The 18,269-nt window shown below is 37.5% G+C and overlaps 1 protein-coding gene across 1 annotated transcript in view; it reads left to right on the top strand.

Moving 5' to 3' along the window:
- LOC121415989 (transcription factor HIVEP3-like) overlaps positions 1-16,180 on the top strand; it is a 63,625-nt gene extending 47,445 nt beyond the window's left edge. The window contains exon 3 of the mRNA XM_041609413.1: positions 73-16,180. Coding sequence (XP_041465347.1) covers positions 168-7,262 — 7,095 coding nt within the window. The 5' untranslated portion in view covers positions 73-167 and the 3' untranslated portion in view covers positions 7,263-16,180. The remainder of the gene's footprint in view (positions 1-72) is intronic.
- The last annotated feature ends 2,089 nt before the right edge of the window (positions 16,181-18,269 follow it).

Raw genomic sequence — 18,269 nt, 5'->3', positions numbered from 1 at the left:
GTGAACATATTGCAATATGTTTTGGATGTATACTTAACATATTATCTATCTTTTGTTTTTGTCTCACTACAGATGTCATCTCAAATCCATCCCAGAGTACCAAAGAAGACAAGAGACACCCGGGCAGACGGCATCATGGAAAGAACAAATCGAAGTACAAGAGTGCCATGAAAGTAAAGATCACAGACAGGGTACGCCAAATGAGAGAGGCCAAAGCCCAGAAAGACAAGCGGAACAAGCTCACGCCCGAAACCCTTGGTCCCTTGCAGGTTCAAGAACTCGTTCTGAAACAAGAATTCAAGGACATTGGAGAAAACCTTGGTGGGAACATTGTGAAAGAACCGGTTCCAGATGTGGTTTACAAGGACAAGTATGACATCATAAAGGAGCGAAGGGCGCGTATGTCAAAGGCCATACAAGATCAATGTTCAGTTTCACCTAGCAAAGCTGCCAAAGAGAGTGTGACGACTAGCCCGAAGAAGCGCCAGAGGCACTCTTCTTCAGGGAGTCAGAAGTCGGACACCAATGTATCAGTACTGCGCAACTCGGACAGCGGAGAGGAGGGTGCCTTGAAGCAGCAGGCTCTAGAAGCCCTGCTGGAGATTACCGGGAAAGAATTTACGAGCATGAACAGTTTTGGCACGGAGCAGCATCAACAAAATGTTTCCACATCTAAGGAGCCCGTCATAACCCCCCATACCCCGCCAGCGGTAGCAAAGCAGGATAATGAATTGTTGAAGAGCAATCTTGCTGTATCGCATTTGATGCAGTTTGCAAACAATGCGCAGATGGTTCAGGCTGATCGTATAAGGATTCATCAAAAGAAACATATAAATCAAAGCAAAGAGGCTGACTTTGGACACTTTAAACTTGTGCCTCATCGAAAGGAAAGAGGAGATTCAGAGAGTCACCCGAGTCCGAAGGAAGGAAAGCATATGTGCGATTATTGTGGCCGCAGATGCTCTAAACCTAGTGTTCTGAAGAAGCATATCCGGTCCCACACCGGGGAACGCCCCTATCCCTGCACACCTTGTGGAATCTCATTCAAGACCAAAAGCAACCTCTATAAACATTGCAAATCTCATGCACATGCAGCTAAAGCAGGCTCTTCAGGGGTGAGTCCAGATTTGAAGCCATTTGACTCTGATCACGAGAGCGGGTCAGAAGAGACAGATACAGACGAAGAGGGGAAGGATATTGGAAAAGAACAACACGAAAATCTTGCGGAGAATCGTGCGCAGAGTACCTCATTAACAGCTGATCAAGAGAAAAGCATGAACATGACAAGTGTTCAAGCCCTTATGAATGGAGGCCGGACCTCAGTACCAGATAGCCATCCTCCTTTTGTACCATCAAGTAAGGCCCAGGCTTCCCCTATTGCCAGTCAAACTGGGAATAGAATGTGGGAGACCATATCCAATTCACCTCATCTTGGAAACCGTAGCTCTCGGGACCTTCACATGCTGTCGCAACTTTCAACAGACATTTTGAATGGCACAAGGGAAAGGCAACCAAAAGATAGTTTGCAAGGGTCTTATCTGAGGGACTATGAATCTAATATGTCAAGGCCTAAAAACCAGCTGAATGATGAAAATCCATCGTCCAGGCCTTCTGAAACTTCTACAAGTCAGGAAAGATCAGAGGCACCATCACCTAAATCAGAGAGCAACTCAACAGATCAAATAATGATCCCACTGAAGAACTTCAACATTGTAAGATCAGGGGGTCATTACCACTTTCAAATCCCAGTGGAAGGAATTCCGGGTTTGTCAGAAGAAGTAATTAAAGAGCAGTCTAGGTTTGTGCAGGAAAGCAAGGATTCAGAAAAAGAAAGAGGAGAAAAATCACGACCAACACTAAACTCTCCCTCCACTCAAATCAAGTTGCAGCAGCATATTCAAAAACTCATCTCCCAAAATGAGGCTATAGTAGATGATTCTGATTTGGAATCTGTGAAACCAAGAAGACCTAGTTTTTCTTATCGGGAAAGCATGACAAGCACCCCACCCCAGCTACCTGCCAGCGGCGCATTAGATGTGCGTAATGACTCAAAGACTGTAGCAGAGAGTAGTATCACCATGGAAACAAAGAGAAGGTCAGAGTTGGCTGAGCAAACTAATTTAGACAGCAAGCAGGAAGTTAGAGGAAATCAAGATAGACAGCGGGAAGCACAGACCCTTATGAGCAGCCAGTACAGCGCACATCTGCACACGGGTCAGTCGAGGCACGGGCTCACTTACAAGGCAGCGGAAGCAGGCATCAATACAGGCCATAAGCTGCCAACTTCCTCGCCAGTTACTCTTCAGCAGGCAGTGCCAGGGGATGGTAATATAATTAGGAATATACTGCTTGAGCACAAACGTACTCAGCAAGCGACACCTGCTAGCATGCTAGGCCAGAGTTTGCCCATGGATCGTCAACAGTACTCACCCCTTTGGTCTCCAGCCCAGATGCATCTTGCACCATGGATGCTGAAAGATGCTTTACCAGGTGGCATGAGATATCCAATGCCAATCATGTATCCCCATGCAGCCATGATGCAGCACTTACCTACTGAACATTTACCTGCAACATCTCAAAGTCACCAATTTATAAAGGAGAGTGGAAAAAGTAAACATCATCACACTGAATCTGGAAAGTCTGCTCACAAACGTAAGAAGTGCAAATCGGAGAGTGATGCTTCTGGGTCTCATGAATCGCATCACTCAAGGAAAAAGGCACGGAAGCACCATGAGCATCCAACCATTAAAGAAGAAGTTACAAAAGGTTTGCCCCTTTTTAATGCTGCACCCAGTCATTCCATGCTGCCAATGTTTTCTCCACCATTTCCTGGTCCGGATGCGAACCAAGCTGCTTCCCAACTACCATGGATTCATGCTTCTTTACCGAAGGGTACCTCAACCCCCCTTCGGTCTCCCTATTCACCAAAACCTGCGGCAAAGTCTGTGGAAGCAAATTTTCCTGGGGTATCTGTCATTCAACACACTCCCACAACCCCTCATACACCTACCCAGTTCCCATCATTGCCAGGACAACAGATGACTTCTTTTGTGCCAGAAAAGGGAGATGGGAAGAGAGACTCGCCTGCTGGCCTCACACAGTGGGCAAAAGAAATGAGGAGCTCATATCAAGCCCCTCCTGGAAATATGAGGATTGACCTTCAACTTGCCAGCCCTTCTGTCCCTCATTCACCTCATCCTGAGGGTTTACTCAAGGTTGCTCCACCTCGTTCACCTCTCACACCCAAGACTTTGAGTCTCGCCAGCCCAATGATTCCCAGTGCACCTTCATCATTGCAGGACAAAAGTGACCTAGCAAAAGAATTGCAGAATGTGGAACAAATGCCTGTAAATGAAGCTCTTGCCAGGAAAAAGAAAAGCTTCACCTTGGCTCTCGACGACACCAGTGCCAGAGCTAGTCTTCAGAAACGCAGGAATCTTCCAGCTATTCCAGGATTGAACATGAGTCCTGGAAGATCTGTTCCTACAAAGAGAACTCCTGGTGAACAAACTCATGCCTTGGACTTGACAGCAAAAATTCAGTCCATGGGATCACCCATGTCAGCTAAAATCCCAAGGGTTGATATTGCTGCCAGATCACCTGCCTACACACCAACTGAAGGTGGTAAAAAATTTCCAAAGTCACCTATGAAATTTGGAGCTGGAGCAGCCGCTAGGCATAGGCTTAGTCTTGATCTACAACAACCTTTAACAGCAGCAGTCAAAGGTGCTTCTACTCCTGATGGAGTGAAACCATCCCCAAAGATTGATCCAAGGGTGTTGCTTTCACCTGAAGCATTGTCTATTGCAGAATCTGTTATGAGGATGTCCCAGTCACCACTAAAGGCTAAAACACCAAGTACACCAGTAGATGCTGCCAGAGAACTGGGGCGGCTTGTTGCCCATGCCTTCCATAATGCAGGTGGAAGCATCAAGAGCGTTCTTACAACATCAGATGAAGGAATGATTGTTGGGCCTATAGCTACACCTACTGCTGAAGGTAAACCACAGTCTAAATATTTCATCATGCCATCTCCTTCTTCATCGCATGCTCCAAGTTTTCCGTCAAGCTCCTCACCAAGATCAGAAAAGTCTCCTTTGACCCCAAGCGATAACTTAAGTCCTCAAGGAAAAACACCCTCGGGAAAAAGAGATGCTTCATTTGAGCTTTTCAAAGATGAGGTATCCAATGGACTAGATATCTGTGAGAAAACAGATGAGATAGTGCCATCAGGCAGTTCCACCAACCTGACTGGCCAGGAGCCATCAAAGCCATCATTACCTGACATCCCTACCAAAGGAGATAATTCAATTGCTGATCAAGTTTTGAAAGTTCTCACTCCAGTTTTACAGCAAGGGAAGGCTGTTACTCCAAGTATGCAACAAAGAAAAGCATCTACTCCAGTTATGCAGCAAGGCTCACGGAAAACACCCAAGAAACTTGGAAAGGACTTGGCTGATTGGTTTAGCAGTGTCAAAGTAAATAAGGCAGGGAGTGGACCTGCCCTGGCACCAACTTTCTTGTATGCCAATATCTCATCCAGAATGAAAGGGGTTGCCCAGGTCACCGATTGCACCTCAAGATGTAGCCAACCTATGTATGTGATGCAGGGATCGAATGTGAAAATTTCCATGTATTCAAACTGGAGACCAGGTGGTAACACAAAGAATCCTCTTGGAGTCTCTTGGAGAGAACAACTCGGGCTGTACAACTCAGGTATGAACAAAGAAAACATCAAAGATGTTGTCTCCAGCATTAGTCCATCTGGTGGCGGTATCCTGACTCACTCCTCGGCCTGGAATATGTCCCTAGAAAAGATCAAGGCTGTCAGTGAGGAACTTCAAAAGCAAGCAAGTGGTAAACCCATTCAGACTCCAACAGAAACTCCAGGGGATGCAGAAACCCCATCATCTTCCCATGATAGTGAGGTCACCATTGAGAAACATGTAAAGGGGAAGGAGCCAAAGCGAATACCCATTTTTGAAGGAGGCTTCAAGTCCAATGAAGAATATGTCTATGTCAGAGGACGTGGCAGAGGGAAGTATGTCTGCCAGGAGTGTGGAATCAGATGCAAGAAACCCAGTATGCTGAAGAAACACATCCGTACCCATACTGATGTGAGACCATTTCAGTGTAGTGTATGCAGTTTTGCATTCAAAACAAAAGGCAATCTCACAAAGCATATGAAATCAAAAGCTCATACAAAGAAATGCTTGGAGAATGGGATTAATCCTTCTGACTTGGAACATGAGCATGGCATCGACTCAAGCGTGTATGAGGATGGCGATGACCATCAGTATTCTGATGCTGATGATAATGAAGATACAGACTCGGCAGATGAGGATTCTGAAGAGGAAGAGATGGATGATGGAATGAATGAAGAGATGGAGGTTGATGATCTACCCCAAGAACACCAAGATGGCAGTGCTGAAGGTGATGCAGTCTACCATCCTGGCAAGCTCAAGAGATCATACAGTGAAATTTTGAAGCCACAAGATCTTGCAGATGCTAAGGATGACCTAATGCATGCCTCCAAGCTCACAAGGTCAGAGGTTGTTTGCAAGCTTTCCCAACATCTCACCAATAGACAGCGGGCCCATGTCGGGCAAGACAGGGGTCACCCACCACTCACAAAATCTCAGAGCCTATCTCAGCTTCCAACTCTGAAGGCAGGTTTTGGTTACAAAAGTTCATCCAGAAAATCCCAGCCTCCTCCTGTACTGGACAAGTATGGACATATTATTGCTTTGGAATCGTTTGCTCCATCTACCAACCACTATCGACTTGCCACTGGGAATGCCTCAATCACTGTCCGTTCCTCTTCAACAGAGAGTTGCTCATCAATGTGTGACCATACTACTAAGGATGGTTCTGTAGCAAATGTTCCCGATAGAGATATTAAACGGCCAGATGATGTTATAGCCAGCAGAACTCTTGAAAGTGACAGAAGTGTCTGGAACAGAATACCAGTTGAATCCTCAAGTTTAGTTAGAGTAACAAATAATCAAGATGAAGTTGTCACAACACTGTCAGCAAGATCTTCAAGAATGGATGAAGATCATTTAGCTATAACAGATTCTGTTCCAGTTAAACCACATGAGAACCTGATTAGAAGGCATGAACAATCTGACTCAAGGATGCGTTTTTACTCACCAAGCTCCAAGTTCGAGATTATGCCAGAAACCGCTCCTCCTGTCATTGAGCCTGTATCAGATGATGAGGGAGAAGGAAGCAGTAGTAAAAATGGAAAACCAGTATCCGATTTTACCTCAAGCATACCTTCAGCAAGCTCCTTCCAGAGGACAACAATGGAAGCCTCTGGAAATGCCATCAAGCAGCTGCTCCTAGCGAAACCTCCTACCTGGTCTGCACCTGATGATAAGACTCCACTCCAGAGATTTATATCCCCTTTCCTTCCTCCATCTCCATCAATGAACAATTCTGTACCATCACCAACAACTCATCTGAAGCCATTTTCTCCTGGACCACTCCATCGGTTAGTGTCCCCAATGCTCCCTTCTAAGATGTTTCAGTTACCTCCAACGATCTTACCAATGCACCTGCCATCAAGTTCAGGCATGACTAAAGTCAACTACCATTCAGAAAAAGAGAAAGCTTCCTCCCCCATTGCAAGTGAAGGAGATCATGCTGACTTGATGTCTCCAACATCATCGGGTTCCTCTGAGAGTCATCTGAAGGATAAGCAGCCGTTTGAACACCATGGAGAAGAGCATAGATTGAAAGCAGAGGACAGGCTAGCAATGTCGCCCACAGGAAACTATGGTCACCATCGCTGTGCCCAGTGTGGAGAGGCATTCAACAAGCCCAGCCAGCTGCGCATACATGCCAGAATACACACCACAGAAGGAACTTTTACCTGTCATGACTGTTCTCTCTCTTTTCCCTCGAAGTACATCTTGTCTAAGCACGAACGCTCAGAGGAACACTTCTTGCGAGTGGAGGGTGTAGAGTTGGCTACTACAACAGGTTCAGATTCCAATCCCAGGCCATTTAAGTGCAAAGAGTGTGCCATTGCTTTCCGGATCCCTGGACATCTGGCCAAGCACCTTAGGTCCAAAGGACACCTGATGACACTAGAACGGCAAGGGAAGCTCCCAGCCCACAAACAGGACCTTCTGCATAATCACCCAGATGGAGATGATGGTTTGATGTTATCTCCAAGTGAGCCAAAGGCACCTGGCAGCCCGGCATCCTCAGAAAAAACAGATAGTGCCAGTGAAGCAGAAGAGGGAAAATCATGAGATTTGCCCCCCTCTCAACTTACTCGTAATACTGCTGGGATAAAACTTACCTCTACTGCTTTTTTTCTGCTACAAGGACATCTTTTATTTCATGTGGAAGTGTTGTGAAAAGCTAAATCCTTTTACTTCTTTGTAGAATTTACTGCTATGGAGTGCCATTTTGTGAGCGTCTCAATTGAATATGTTGTGGATATCTTTGTCATCATTTGAATTGGAAAGAACATTTTTGGAATACTTGAATTGTGCTCCTCATCATCATCAAGCCCTCAATTTATTTGCTATGGACATTGCATGGATTTGTGTTGTGTTACGAAGTTCATTGGATCGTCTGCATAACAGTGGAAAAGTATTTCATTATCATCACAAGAACATATAACTATTTCAAAAGAATGTACGCAAAGTGGACTCAGAAATCATGAAATTGCAATGACAGTGGTCGCAGATCAGGTTTGCAGATTTTCGACCGTTTTAAGACAAGGAGAACAGCATTACAAAGTCAGACAAAGTGCTTCAAGATAACAAACCAGGGAAATCAAATTTTCTTACTTTATTCATGCATACCTTGCTGTACCAATTGAGGTATTTTTAAATGGATCAACTAGTATGAATGTGGACACAATTAGTTTGTTATATTCTGCTTTGATTGTCAGGTCAGTGTTTCTTTGTGAAAATGATTTTCCTTGAAGATTAGAAATGTTGAATTTTCTGACATTCAGAATGATTTGGCAGTTGTGGTATTTACTACAATTATACCAATAAATTTTTCATTCTCATTTAAAATACATTGAAGTTCTTTCCTGTGATATAATTACTTTGACTGAAAACCGACATTGCAAAGGAACACACTCTTTGAATATATATGTTTTTTTATTTCTATTGCCAAATACTTTTTTCAGATGGTTTGCCAGAATAAGAAACTCTTTCTATTGTTGTAGAAGGTGGTTGGTCTTAATCTTACATTCATAGGTGTGTGCCAACATTAATTCTCATCATTCGGTTCGTGTATATTGACAAGGCTACCTTTCACAATGCATGCAGTGACATTGACAAAATATTGTATTGACCACATCGTTGTCATGTGCCAAATTGTGAATTTTTTTCTCTCTTTTCCTTTCTATCCCACAATTGGATATGTTGATAGTATTTCCTGACGTTCCAAGGTTCTAACAAAATCCATGCAGAATACACTCTATGCAGCTTGATTTTAACTGGTGTTCAGTGTAGGTAGAGGCTAACCAATAGTGTGATAGCAATAATCATTTGATATATAATACTGAAACAATTTAATAGAAAAGTGTAGTACTTTTTTTAAATCCTTTTTTTCCATGGCGTAGAATATTAGAAAAAATACACAATGCTGCTGTGTAATCCACTACAACACTACTTAAAATTCTGTGTAAAAATAGAAAGCATTACTACGTCATTGCCAAGTATTCATGTATAGAAATAATAATGAAGTGGATTATATGTGTGTTTACTCTAAATTTGGTGTTAGTGTATATATGTTAAAGAACCAGTGACTAACCTGCTAGGTTTCTTTCATGGGCGGATGTACATTACGATGTATATTCCACACTATTAATATAACACGGGCAGAAGTACTTACTAGCAGACATACATTGAATCAGATATATCTTGTTTTAGTGATGCAGGTAAAACTGGGTGTTAGGGATGTTCTGCTTTATACTACTTACGCCAACTCAAATATATATCGTGATATATGACATCTTATTTGTTCATTGAGACAACACAAAGCAATGCTCAAACTTCCAGTAAGGTTGACAATATCTTCTCGCTAATTGAAAATTATTTCCAGGTTTCAACAATTTTTAGCCTGATTCCTGATAACCACAATTCAAAATGCCCTTCCACTCATCATTTTGTACCATTTTCTTCGCTATCAACTTATAGATATCGGAAACGGGCTGAAAGTGGTATGGATTTAAGTAAAACCTGTTTAATTTGAAATCGGTAGAATTATCTGTCTGCGGACTGGCACTGCCATGCACCATATTTCTGAGTGCTACATAAATGAAATAATAATGGTGTAACAACATAACGATGTATTAAAGGAAGGATTCTTATATTATTGATGTTGTGTAGGGCTAACCATTGCAGTTCTGTAAAATTGAATTAACCCACTCTACCCATTTTAAATTTCAATTGTAAAGTCTAATATTAGTTCTCAGCATTGAGACCTATGATAACACACTTAGAAATTCAAAGGAAACTTGAGGTAATGTACCAAGAAAAAAAAATTCTCTGCAAATTTGTCTTACTTAAGGTAAAGTATTGTTTATGAAAGTTGTCTTAAGAATCCTCATCCAGTTCACCATTGATGATATTAAGAAAATGTCATATACCATAGTCGATATTCAGGATGGTGTTTGATAGCTGTTTGTACGTTACAAGCAACTTTACAAATGACTGGTGATCCTGTCTCAGTAGCTAAATGAACACCAGTGAAAATTTATATTCATTTACCACAAGAAAGGATCACCAGTCGTTTGTTATGTCGCTTGCGGACTGCTTTATGAAGTATCCGCTTGGTGTAAAATGTAGCATTATGTTTGCAGACAAATATATCGTTATGGCTTTGACGTGGACATTTTAGATATGAAGAGAACCTGACAGGGTAGTTTACTGTTACAAGTTTTTATTATGATACAAATTTGAAGAAAACAAGATGAGACTTGCTATATGATCTTAAAAAATATTTTTATACAGTGTGTAGTTTTGCATAGTCACTTAAAATCTACAACAAAAAGTAACTAGCTCACAAAAATTTGTTGCCTTAGACTGTGTTTAGAAAGAGAAATAGAAATATATATATATAAATATACATAGATATATATACATATAAACATATATACAGATATGTAAATGGAAAAAAGAAATACTTTTGACCTACCGAAATAGTGGATTGGCCTAAGTAGGGTTGCAAAACAGTATTGGGAACTTTATTAGATGTTGTTGTATGTGATCAGATGTCAAATTTATATGTCAGTCAGATGAAGCTATTTTTGCACAAATTAGAAGGCTTTATGGCAAAGAATTAGAGATTTGTAAAAGGTGTGTGGATATTACTGGTTTTTTGTAGTCAGAGATTGTATGGTTCTGGTGCTTAGCCCCTGTCACTGAAGTTGATAAAAAACCCAAATGTACATTTTTGCATTATTGGCAAATGTTTCTCCAACACCAGGCCATGTGATACATTCTTGTGCATGCGTATTTGGCCAGTGCAACCTGATCCGTAGCTTGGCTTTTTCCTTTTTTTCTGGAGAATTAGAATGATTTCTATACTCCTGGCTATCTGGTATTAATAGCAGACAGACGGCCACCAATATTTAAGCAACAAGGGCATATTCATGGTACGCACAAAAGATAGGGGCTAGGCACCACCTCCTCAGCAAAGTATTGTCAGTCTATGCAGCAGTGAGAACAGACCAAGAATTAACACTGTTTTTGTGTTTGTTAGGGTGGATATATCGGTGAATGTTTTGCAAAAGGGTATGATTTGCAGTCACTTACTAGGTAAATTTGTGTAATGTAAGAGGCAACCATCCTCACTAATGATAGATTTTTTTTTGTGGCAGCTGTTATTGCTTTTTCTTGGTGTTTTGCAAAGAAAACTTTGGTAGAAATCATAAAAACTTTACAGAAATTTAATGTTTGATTTTACATGTAGGTACGCATGTACAGGTAAACCTTCCAACTCGCACATATTTCTCTCTTTGTCTGTGTGTCTCTCTCTCTCCCTTTCCCTATATCTTTGTATATTATCCAGCCCTGTTTCCCTTCCCCTTCTCTCACGTGAATGTCGTAGCTTGCGGTGATCATCTTCCTATACGAAACCTCTTGTTTGCCCTAATCTCACCTCAAATCTGTGAGACAGTGATGAAAATTAGTGATTGCGGGATGTCATTTTCGAGCTGCAAAGGCAAGGAATTCAAGCTTTGTTTTGGGGGGAGTTTGATTGGGTTTCCTCCTTCATTTTTGCTGAGAGTGGAAAAATTATTGTTTGGTTAAAGAAGGAACAGAGCAGCATCATTAATTGGTGGGATATTTTTATTGAGAAATAGTTGAATGTGTGTGGCATTCTTTGTTTTTCACTGCAAGACCTGTTCCGATCGTGGATTTCTGTTCTCTCTTCATCTTTTTATTTTGAATGGATTTTTCATTCCCTACTCCCTTGTACTGCATTCATCAGTTTACTCAACCTCTCTCTAACACCAAATAAAATCACAAAATGATCGGGGAAAAAGCTGTATGTAAAAAAAAAAAAAAAAATACAAAAAAAAATCTGACATTCCTTTCTGCCAAGAAAAAAAATAATCCAAACTATCATTTGATTTTCCTTCTTGGATGAGAAAGATGCCAATTTGTTGTGAGGTCTTGAAATAGAATGACAATTTTCACTGCAAAGCAAATTTCTTTTTCTTCTACTTGGGGGAAACTGTAATTGCCTCATTCTCCAGAGGGGCAAAGAAAATTGGTCTGTAAGCGAAGGGAGGAAATAGCGTGGGCAGGCAAAGGAACTGTAACATCTATTTTGAGGCTGATAAAAAGGGTAGATGTTGTTGGAGAATGTTGCTTTGGATATCCATGTTCATTTTTCATACCTTGCAGAAATATTCTAAGATCATATACTTGTTACGTGGTTAACATGCAACATGGTTTCACAAAAAGTGTTGTGTGGTCATATTTTTTTATTTGGGTTTATTTCTTGCAATAAATGGGTGATTTTTTATCTGATATTTGACTTTAACAGTGATATGTTTTGTCATGAATCAGTATGATGTCTGCCCCTAACAAGCAATCTGCTCTCTGAAGCAATGCACCAATTGCTATTTTCTCCAACTTATTTGCCTTGAATTTTAAATAAATAATAATAATGAAGAAATTGAAAATTAAATTATGAAAATAATGAATCCAGAATCTGCATTATGGCTAAAAACCAATCACTAAAAATCAGTTAAGTCTTTCAATTTTATATTCTCTTCTATCTCACTTCTCTGTATCTTTATCCCTCTCTCTCTCTCTCTCTCTCTAGTAAAGTGAAAGTTTCTCTTGCATTGATTCTACTCGAGCAGAAACCATGGATCCTTATCTACTCCTTCAATAGAGAAACCTGCATGTTTGTGACTTGTCCATTTCTATATTTACATGAATAGTTTGTTATGCAGGATGTCTTGGGGCTCCTATCTCTCAATTTCTTCTTCAATATTTCGTTTGCCAACTAGATCCAGGGTCATACGATGCGTTATCAGTCTAGAATCTCTGGTGAAATCTTAAGGTCCAGGTTTAGTGCATAGGAGAGGTATCCCCTAACCAGCTTGTTGGCAGTGATCAGTGCCTGATTCTGTTATGTCTAATCATTCAAAATTGTTTGATATTCAATAATGTAACAGGTCTTTAATTCCTGCCATTTCAGTCTATATTCTCCAAGAACTAGCGAAGATATTTTTGATGTGCTGTTAATCCAATTTTGTTATGAATCTCCCTATTTTGTCCCTCTTTCCCTTTTCCTATTATGCAAGTTGGAAGAACACTTTGCTTACTTGTGATGCAGTGTTGGTATTTATATCATTAAACTCTTTATATGGAGATGATTGTTTGAATCTATGAAAGTGATATGGATCCTTATCAAGTGATTGGCTGAAATCTATCACATGACCAGTCATTTATTTTTATCTAACATGCAAAGGGGGTTATAACTGGTACTAATGACTGCATATAGTTCTATTGACTGGCCATTGTTTTTAGGTGGGGATGGTTAATCAAATTCTGTGGATCCACATCACTATAGCATACATATCATTTTGCTTGGGATTCAGAATGATCAATAATTCAGAATCATTAAATAATCACCCACACATGTAAATTTTGAAAATGTTTGAATCATGCCTCAGAAATGTAATAACTATTCTTAAGATAACTGGTGCGTATAATTTGTACTAATGCCCCAAATGATGGATGGTATTAGTATATTATTGCCTTTTCTGATGTTGACAATAGTAACAATCTGACAATGCTTCATATGTTATCCTTATATTCACATCTGCCTTAATCAAAACAACAACAAAACATCTGGAGAGCACAAAAAGAGGAAAATATATATATATAAAAAATATATTGCAAAAATGTATTTAAAATACATGTTTGCATGTATATGAGCATACCAACTAAAGGTTTGATATTGCAAATGGATACCAACAAATTTTATTGTCATTCTTGGATATAGAACTATAATCTTGATTTATAATGATTATGATATAGAATCGTTTCAAAAATATTTTGGTAACCTATCAATTTGTAGAAAAGTTTAATCTGCTTTAACAATGGTATTAGTGAGAGTGAATGGTTGGATTAATTGGTTGAAAATATGTTCTAATGCTAGCAATCAATTTGGTGACAAAATTAATAACTTGTCGTAATCAATTTTTTCAAAAGGTTTTTTTTTTTAATATGTTTTGTTATTGGAAAGTTCTAGGTATGTTTTTAATATTTGTTTACTGAAGACAAATACTTCTATGAAAGGCCACGTGCACTTGGATTTTAACAGTTCATACAGCTTATGATATCACCTATTGTGAATCACAAGGTTATGTAATATATAATTGAAATTAGTCGCTTTCGTAAGATATTTGATAATTTTAGGCTCTCAAATTTGAATATCAGTTTTGTTAAATATTCATGAATATATTGAATTTTTATTTCTAACATTTAGAAAAATCATTTTGTTTGTCAGATAATTTCTATTTTTATTTCTTGCTGTTGTATACATAGTTGTTTTGCAAATTGTTTTGATTACTAGGAGGCAAACGTGGTTTTGAAATGGATGTAAAAATCTATATTGTGTTTAAAAGTGTACAGTTGTATACCATAGAAACGACATTGAGCCTGTGCTGTTGAAAGCAACTCAACTTACTCTTGAAAATGTACTATGAATGTGATTGATTTGATATGTGAATGATATTTGAAATGATTTCCTTGTATTGCAGGAATGATAATGAAAATACATATGCGTGAAAGTATGACAAAGAAATAGGCAGGTATTTGATACTTTTCATATTCTAAGAATGAGTTCTGTGCTATTTTTTACATGGCATTATGCGCACAAGGTGAAAAGGTGGAGTTTCAAATGTACAGGTTATGAAAGTTGATTTTTTTTTTAATGAAGGAAACATTTCAGTTTCTCATCCATCAAATTTTGATCAATGTCTTATTCTTGGCTTTTTATATTCCATCTGGGAAGTTAACAATATTTAACTGTTTTTTCCCCCTTAAAGATTGACATCTTTTGTATAAAACTTGCTTGAAGGAAATATTTTTCACTCATGAAATGGGTATTTTCAAGTTGAAGTTATCATTTCTTATTTTAGTTGTTTCATAAACTTTGTCAGTTTTAACACTAAGATATCATGAAGGACTGTCCAAAATGGAACCTGTATATGACCCCTGTTCAGTCCTATTTGGAACAAAGGGTATTTGACAATTTTTTTTTCTCTTCACTCAATTTTGTTTTTACTCATATCTGAATCAAAATAAGATTTGAAAATCAATCATGAAGTTTGATGATAATTTAACTCCAACTTTGTTTTTTGTGTTTTTGTTCATCTTTCATATGCTTTTTATTTGTGTATTTGCTCCATATTTCCTTGGTTTTAATTGTCTGAAGAAATTCAAGAATTTTATTCACATAGATACAAATTCAGATATTTTAACAAATCTGGTTTTATTTATTTTGAACCAAAACAAAAAGTCAAAATTAAAACTATAATACTCATTAGATATACTTTTGACTTGGTTGATTTCCTCCAAAATATTTCCTCAATTGGATTTAACTTCCACCTTACTTGTGGAAATATATTGTTAGATATTTGGTGCAAAGGTATATAGTTATTTAAGCATTTTCTTGTTTTATTTTGTCAAAAAAATTTGTTTAAGAGTGATCCTACTAGTCTAATTTTGAGCAGCAAAAAGTAGAAATTTAAATAAATTTAATGTTGATTTCAATAATCATTCATTACTGGACCTGAATTAATTATTATTCTTAGACAAAAAATCAAAATCATCAGTCAAGGAATTTTATTATTGACATTAGTAAAAGATTTGAAAAATGCATTGAAAAAAGAGATATTGTGAATTAAATGCCAGATCTGTCAGTTTTATATCAGATTAAAACTAAATATTTCTGGCATATCTTCTTTATAAACATATTTTTTTTTCAAAATCATTCCATTATATATTAGAATGTAAATTTGTGTTTCATTTTGTTAGCCAGAATGTGTTCTTTCTATTTAACGTATTGGCCATGTACTATATATCATTATATTTGTAAGACTATTAAGCATTTTTTACATTGCCAATGAGCTCATTTTATGGTAGGCTTCATTCCAGTCTGAAATATTTATTTCTTTGTGTCACTTTTTCATAATGTACATGTGCATATGACTATTCAAAAAGTGCATGGGAGTGGTTGTTTGACTTTGGATAAATGTAATGTTATGTCAGATTTGTTTTTCTTAACTGATTTAACTCATTTTGTCATTAATATTATTTCATATTTTACTGTTTCTTTTCTCAAATTTGGGTTTCCAGTACTTTCTAAAAGTGTTTTTGATCATTGATGTTTTTGTAGGTAATAGAAACTATGCCAATATAAGATGCGCAAGGTAAATTAGAAATTGTGCTTTGAAAATGCTGAACCAAAGACTATAGCATTATGACCGCTTTGGTAACGCTAAAGTACAATTTCATAATCAAATAAAGATGAATGTATACTCCAATGTATAGCTGTTTTATAAATGTTTGTATGTAGATCTTTTAAAATTACATTATGTTATTGTAAATGTACATATTCTATATGCCCAGACTATTGACTTTCATTACATTAAATACTTTTTTGTGTATAAGTCTATCAGAAATCTATATTTAATCTCTTGCATTTGTTTATTCTATTTTTGTCCACATCTAGTCCATCTTAAATTCTTATTAGCCAATTTTTATTCTGTTGACCCTTTATTATTGAGCACTCAGCCAAAAAAACACGCCAATGTTTGGAGAGTAACTTAGTTTGAAATTGAAAGTTACGCTCATTTACTTACTACTGGTAACATGTTCTACCAAATTTTGCTCCATGAAAGTTAAACTGAATATCAATTATCTTGTAAATATGATAATTGAATATTTAAGAATATTAAATTTGCTTTTAGATGCTTGTAGATCACAGTTGTTTTTATCTGAAAGGATCAGATTTCAACTCTATCACATGGGGATAATCAACAGTTTTTTATTGTACATGAAGTTGTGTGAAAAGTTGTGCATAACTTTATGAAACAAAACCCGGGAACAAGTGAAATGACATTGCCAAAGATCAATACACTTAAATGCCATCAACAATTGTATTGAGAATCACAATTATGTTTAGGGAGATGCTATCTAGTTACATTTTGTGTAAATCATATATAGTCCCAAGTCAAATCAATATTCACATTGGTAATGTCTACGTAAATGCTTTGTATTCTGTTAAACTGTTTTCATTTTAATCTGAAACCTTAAAGAATGTATTTTGTAGTTCCCCTGACAATTTATCAACAAACCCTCATCAGTTGCACCATAGCTGAACTTGTCTGTTTCAAGCATATTCTTCAATCCAAAAACATGCTACTTTCAGGATGACGAGTCCACTGGGTACAATGTCTAGTCATATGCCAGTCAAATGCGACTAGAAAATAATCAAATAGGACTAACAAAAGTCAATTAGCTTATCCTTTCATCCAGCCATTTACTCTGTGCTCATCAGAAATGACAGTGTTCTCTTTAAAGGTCAAGTCCACCTCAGAAAAAAGTTGATGTGAATCCATAGAGAAAAATCAGACAAGCACAATGCTGAAAATTTCATCAAAATCGGATGTAAAATAAGAAAGTTATGACATTTTAAAGTTTCGCTTATTTTTCACAAAATAGTTATATGCACAATTTAGTCACATGCAAAATAGAGAATCAATGATGTCCCTCACTCACTATTTGTTTTGTTTTTTATTGTTTGAATCATACAATATTTTAATTTTTACAGATTTGTAATAAATACCAACTTGACTGAGCCATAAAATGTTAAATAAAAGTAATTCAACATGTTCAGGGCAAAATAAAACTTTGTTTCACAGGACAATGAGGAGAAAATTAGAATATTTCATAATATATAATAAAATACAAAAGAAATAGTGAGTGTGTGATGTCATCAGTTCCCTCATTTGCATACCGACCAGGATGTGAATATTATACCTATTTTGTGAAATTAAGTGAAAATTAAAAATGTCATAACTTATTTTCCATCCGATTTTGATGAAATTTTCAGTGTTGTGCTTGTAGGATTTTTCTCTTTTTATTCAAATCCACTTTTGGTTGGGGTGGACTTGTCCTTTAATATAACTAGAAAATGTCAAATATGACCAATGGTATTAACACCTATCTTACTCCCTTACGTTGTCTTTTTCAACTATGGGGCCAGCTAAATTCCTAAATGCAATTTTTGTTGCATCAAGTTTAAAAAGTGATACATATAAGTCAGATAATATATGTAGTGATACCTTGGATAAGGAATCAGGGTAAAGGGAATGCTAGTGCTCTGATAAAAAGGGGGGGGGGGCATTGCTCAGGGGCTTGTTTCATAAAATGCTACAATTAGGGTAACTACCATGGTAACATGGCTCAGCAATAAACCAAAGTCACTGTTTTTTTTAAAGATTTATCATAAAAATTGTAAATATTTTTGAAACAGCTCCCCGTTATGAATATATTTGGACAATTGCAATCGATTTTTGACTTGAGCTGTGGAGATGATGATGATGATGATGATGGTGGTGATGATGATGATGATGATAATGATGATGATGATGATGATGGAATGATGATGATGATGATAATGATGATGATGATGGAATGATTGCGATGTTGATAATATTAACGATATGACAATGGTGGTAGTGATTATGATGAGGA

The sequence above is a fragment of the Lytechinus variegatus genome, chromosome 1, assembly GCF_018143015.1.
Source record: "Lytechinus variegatus isolate NC3 chromosome 1, Lvar_3.0, whole genome shotgun sequence".
In the NCBI taxonomy this organism is placed as follows: domain Eukaryota; kingdom Metazoa; phylum Echinodermata; class Echinoidea; order Temnopleuroida; family Toxopneustidae; genus Lytechinus; species Lytechinus variegatus.
This window is presented reverse-complemented; position numbering and strand designations above follow the sequence as displayed.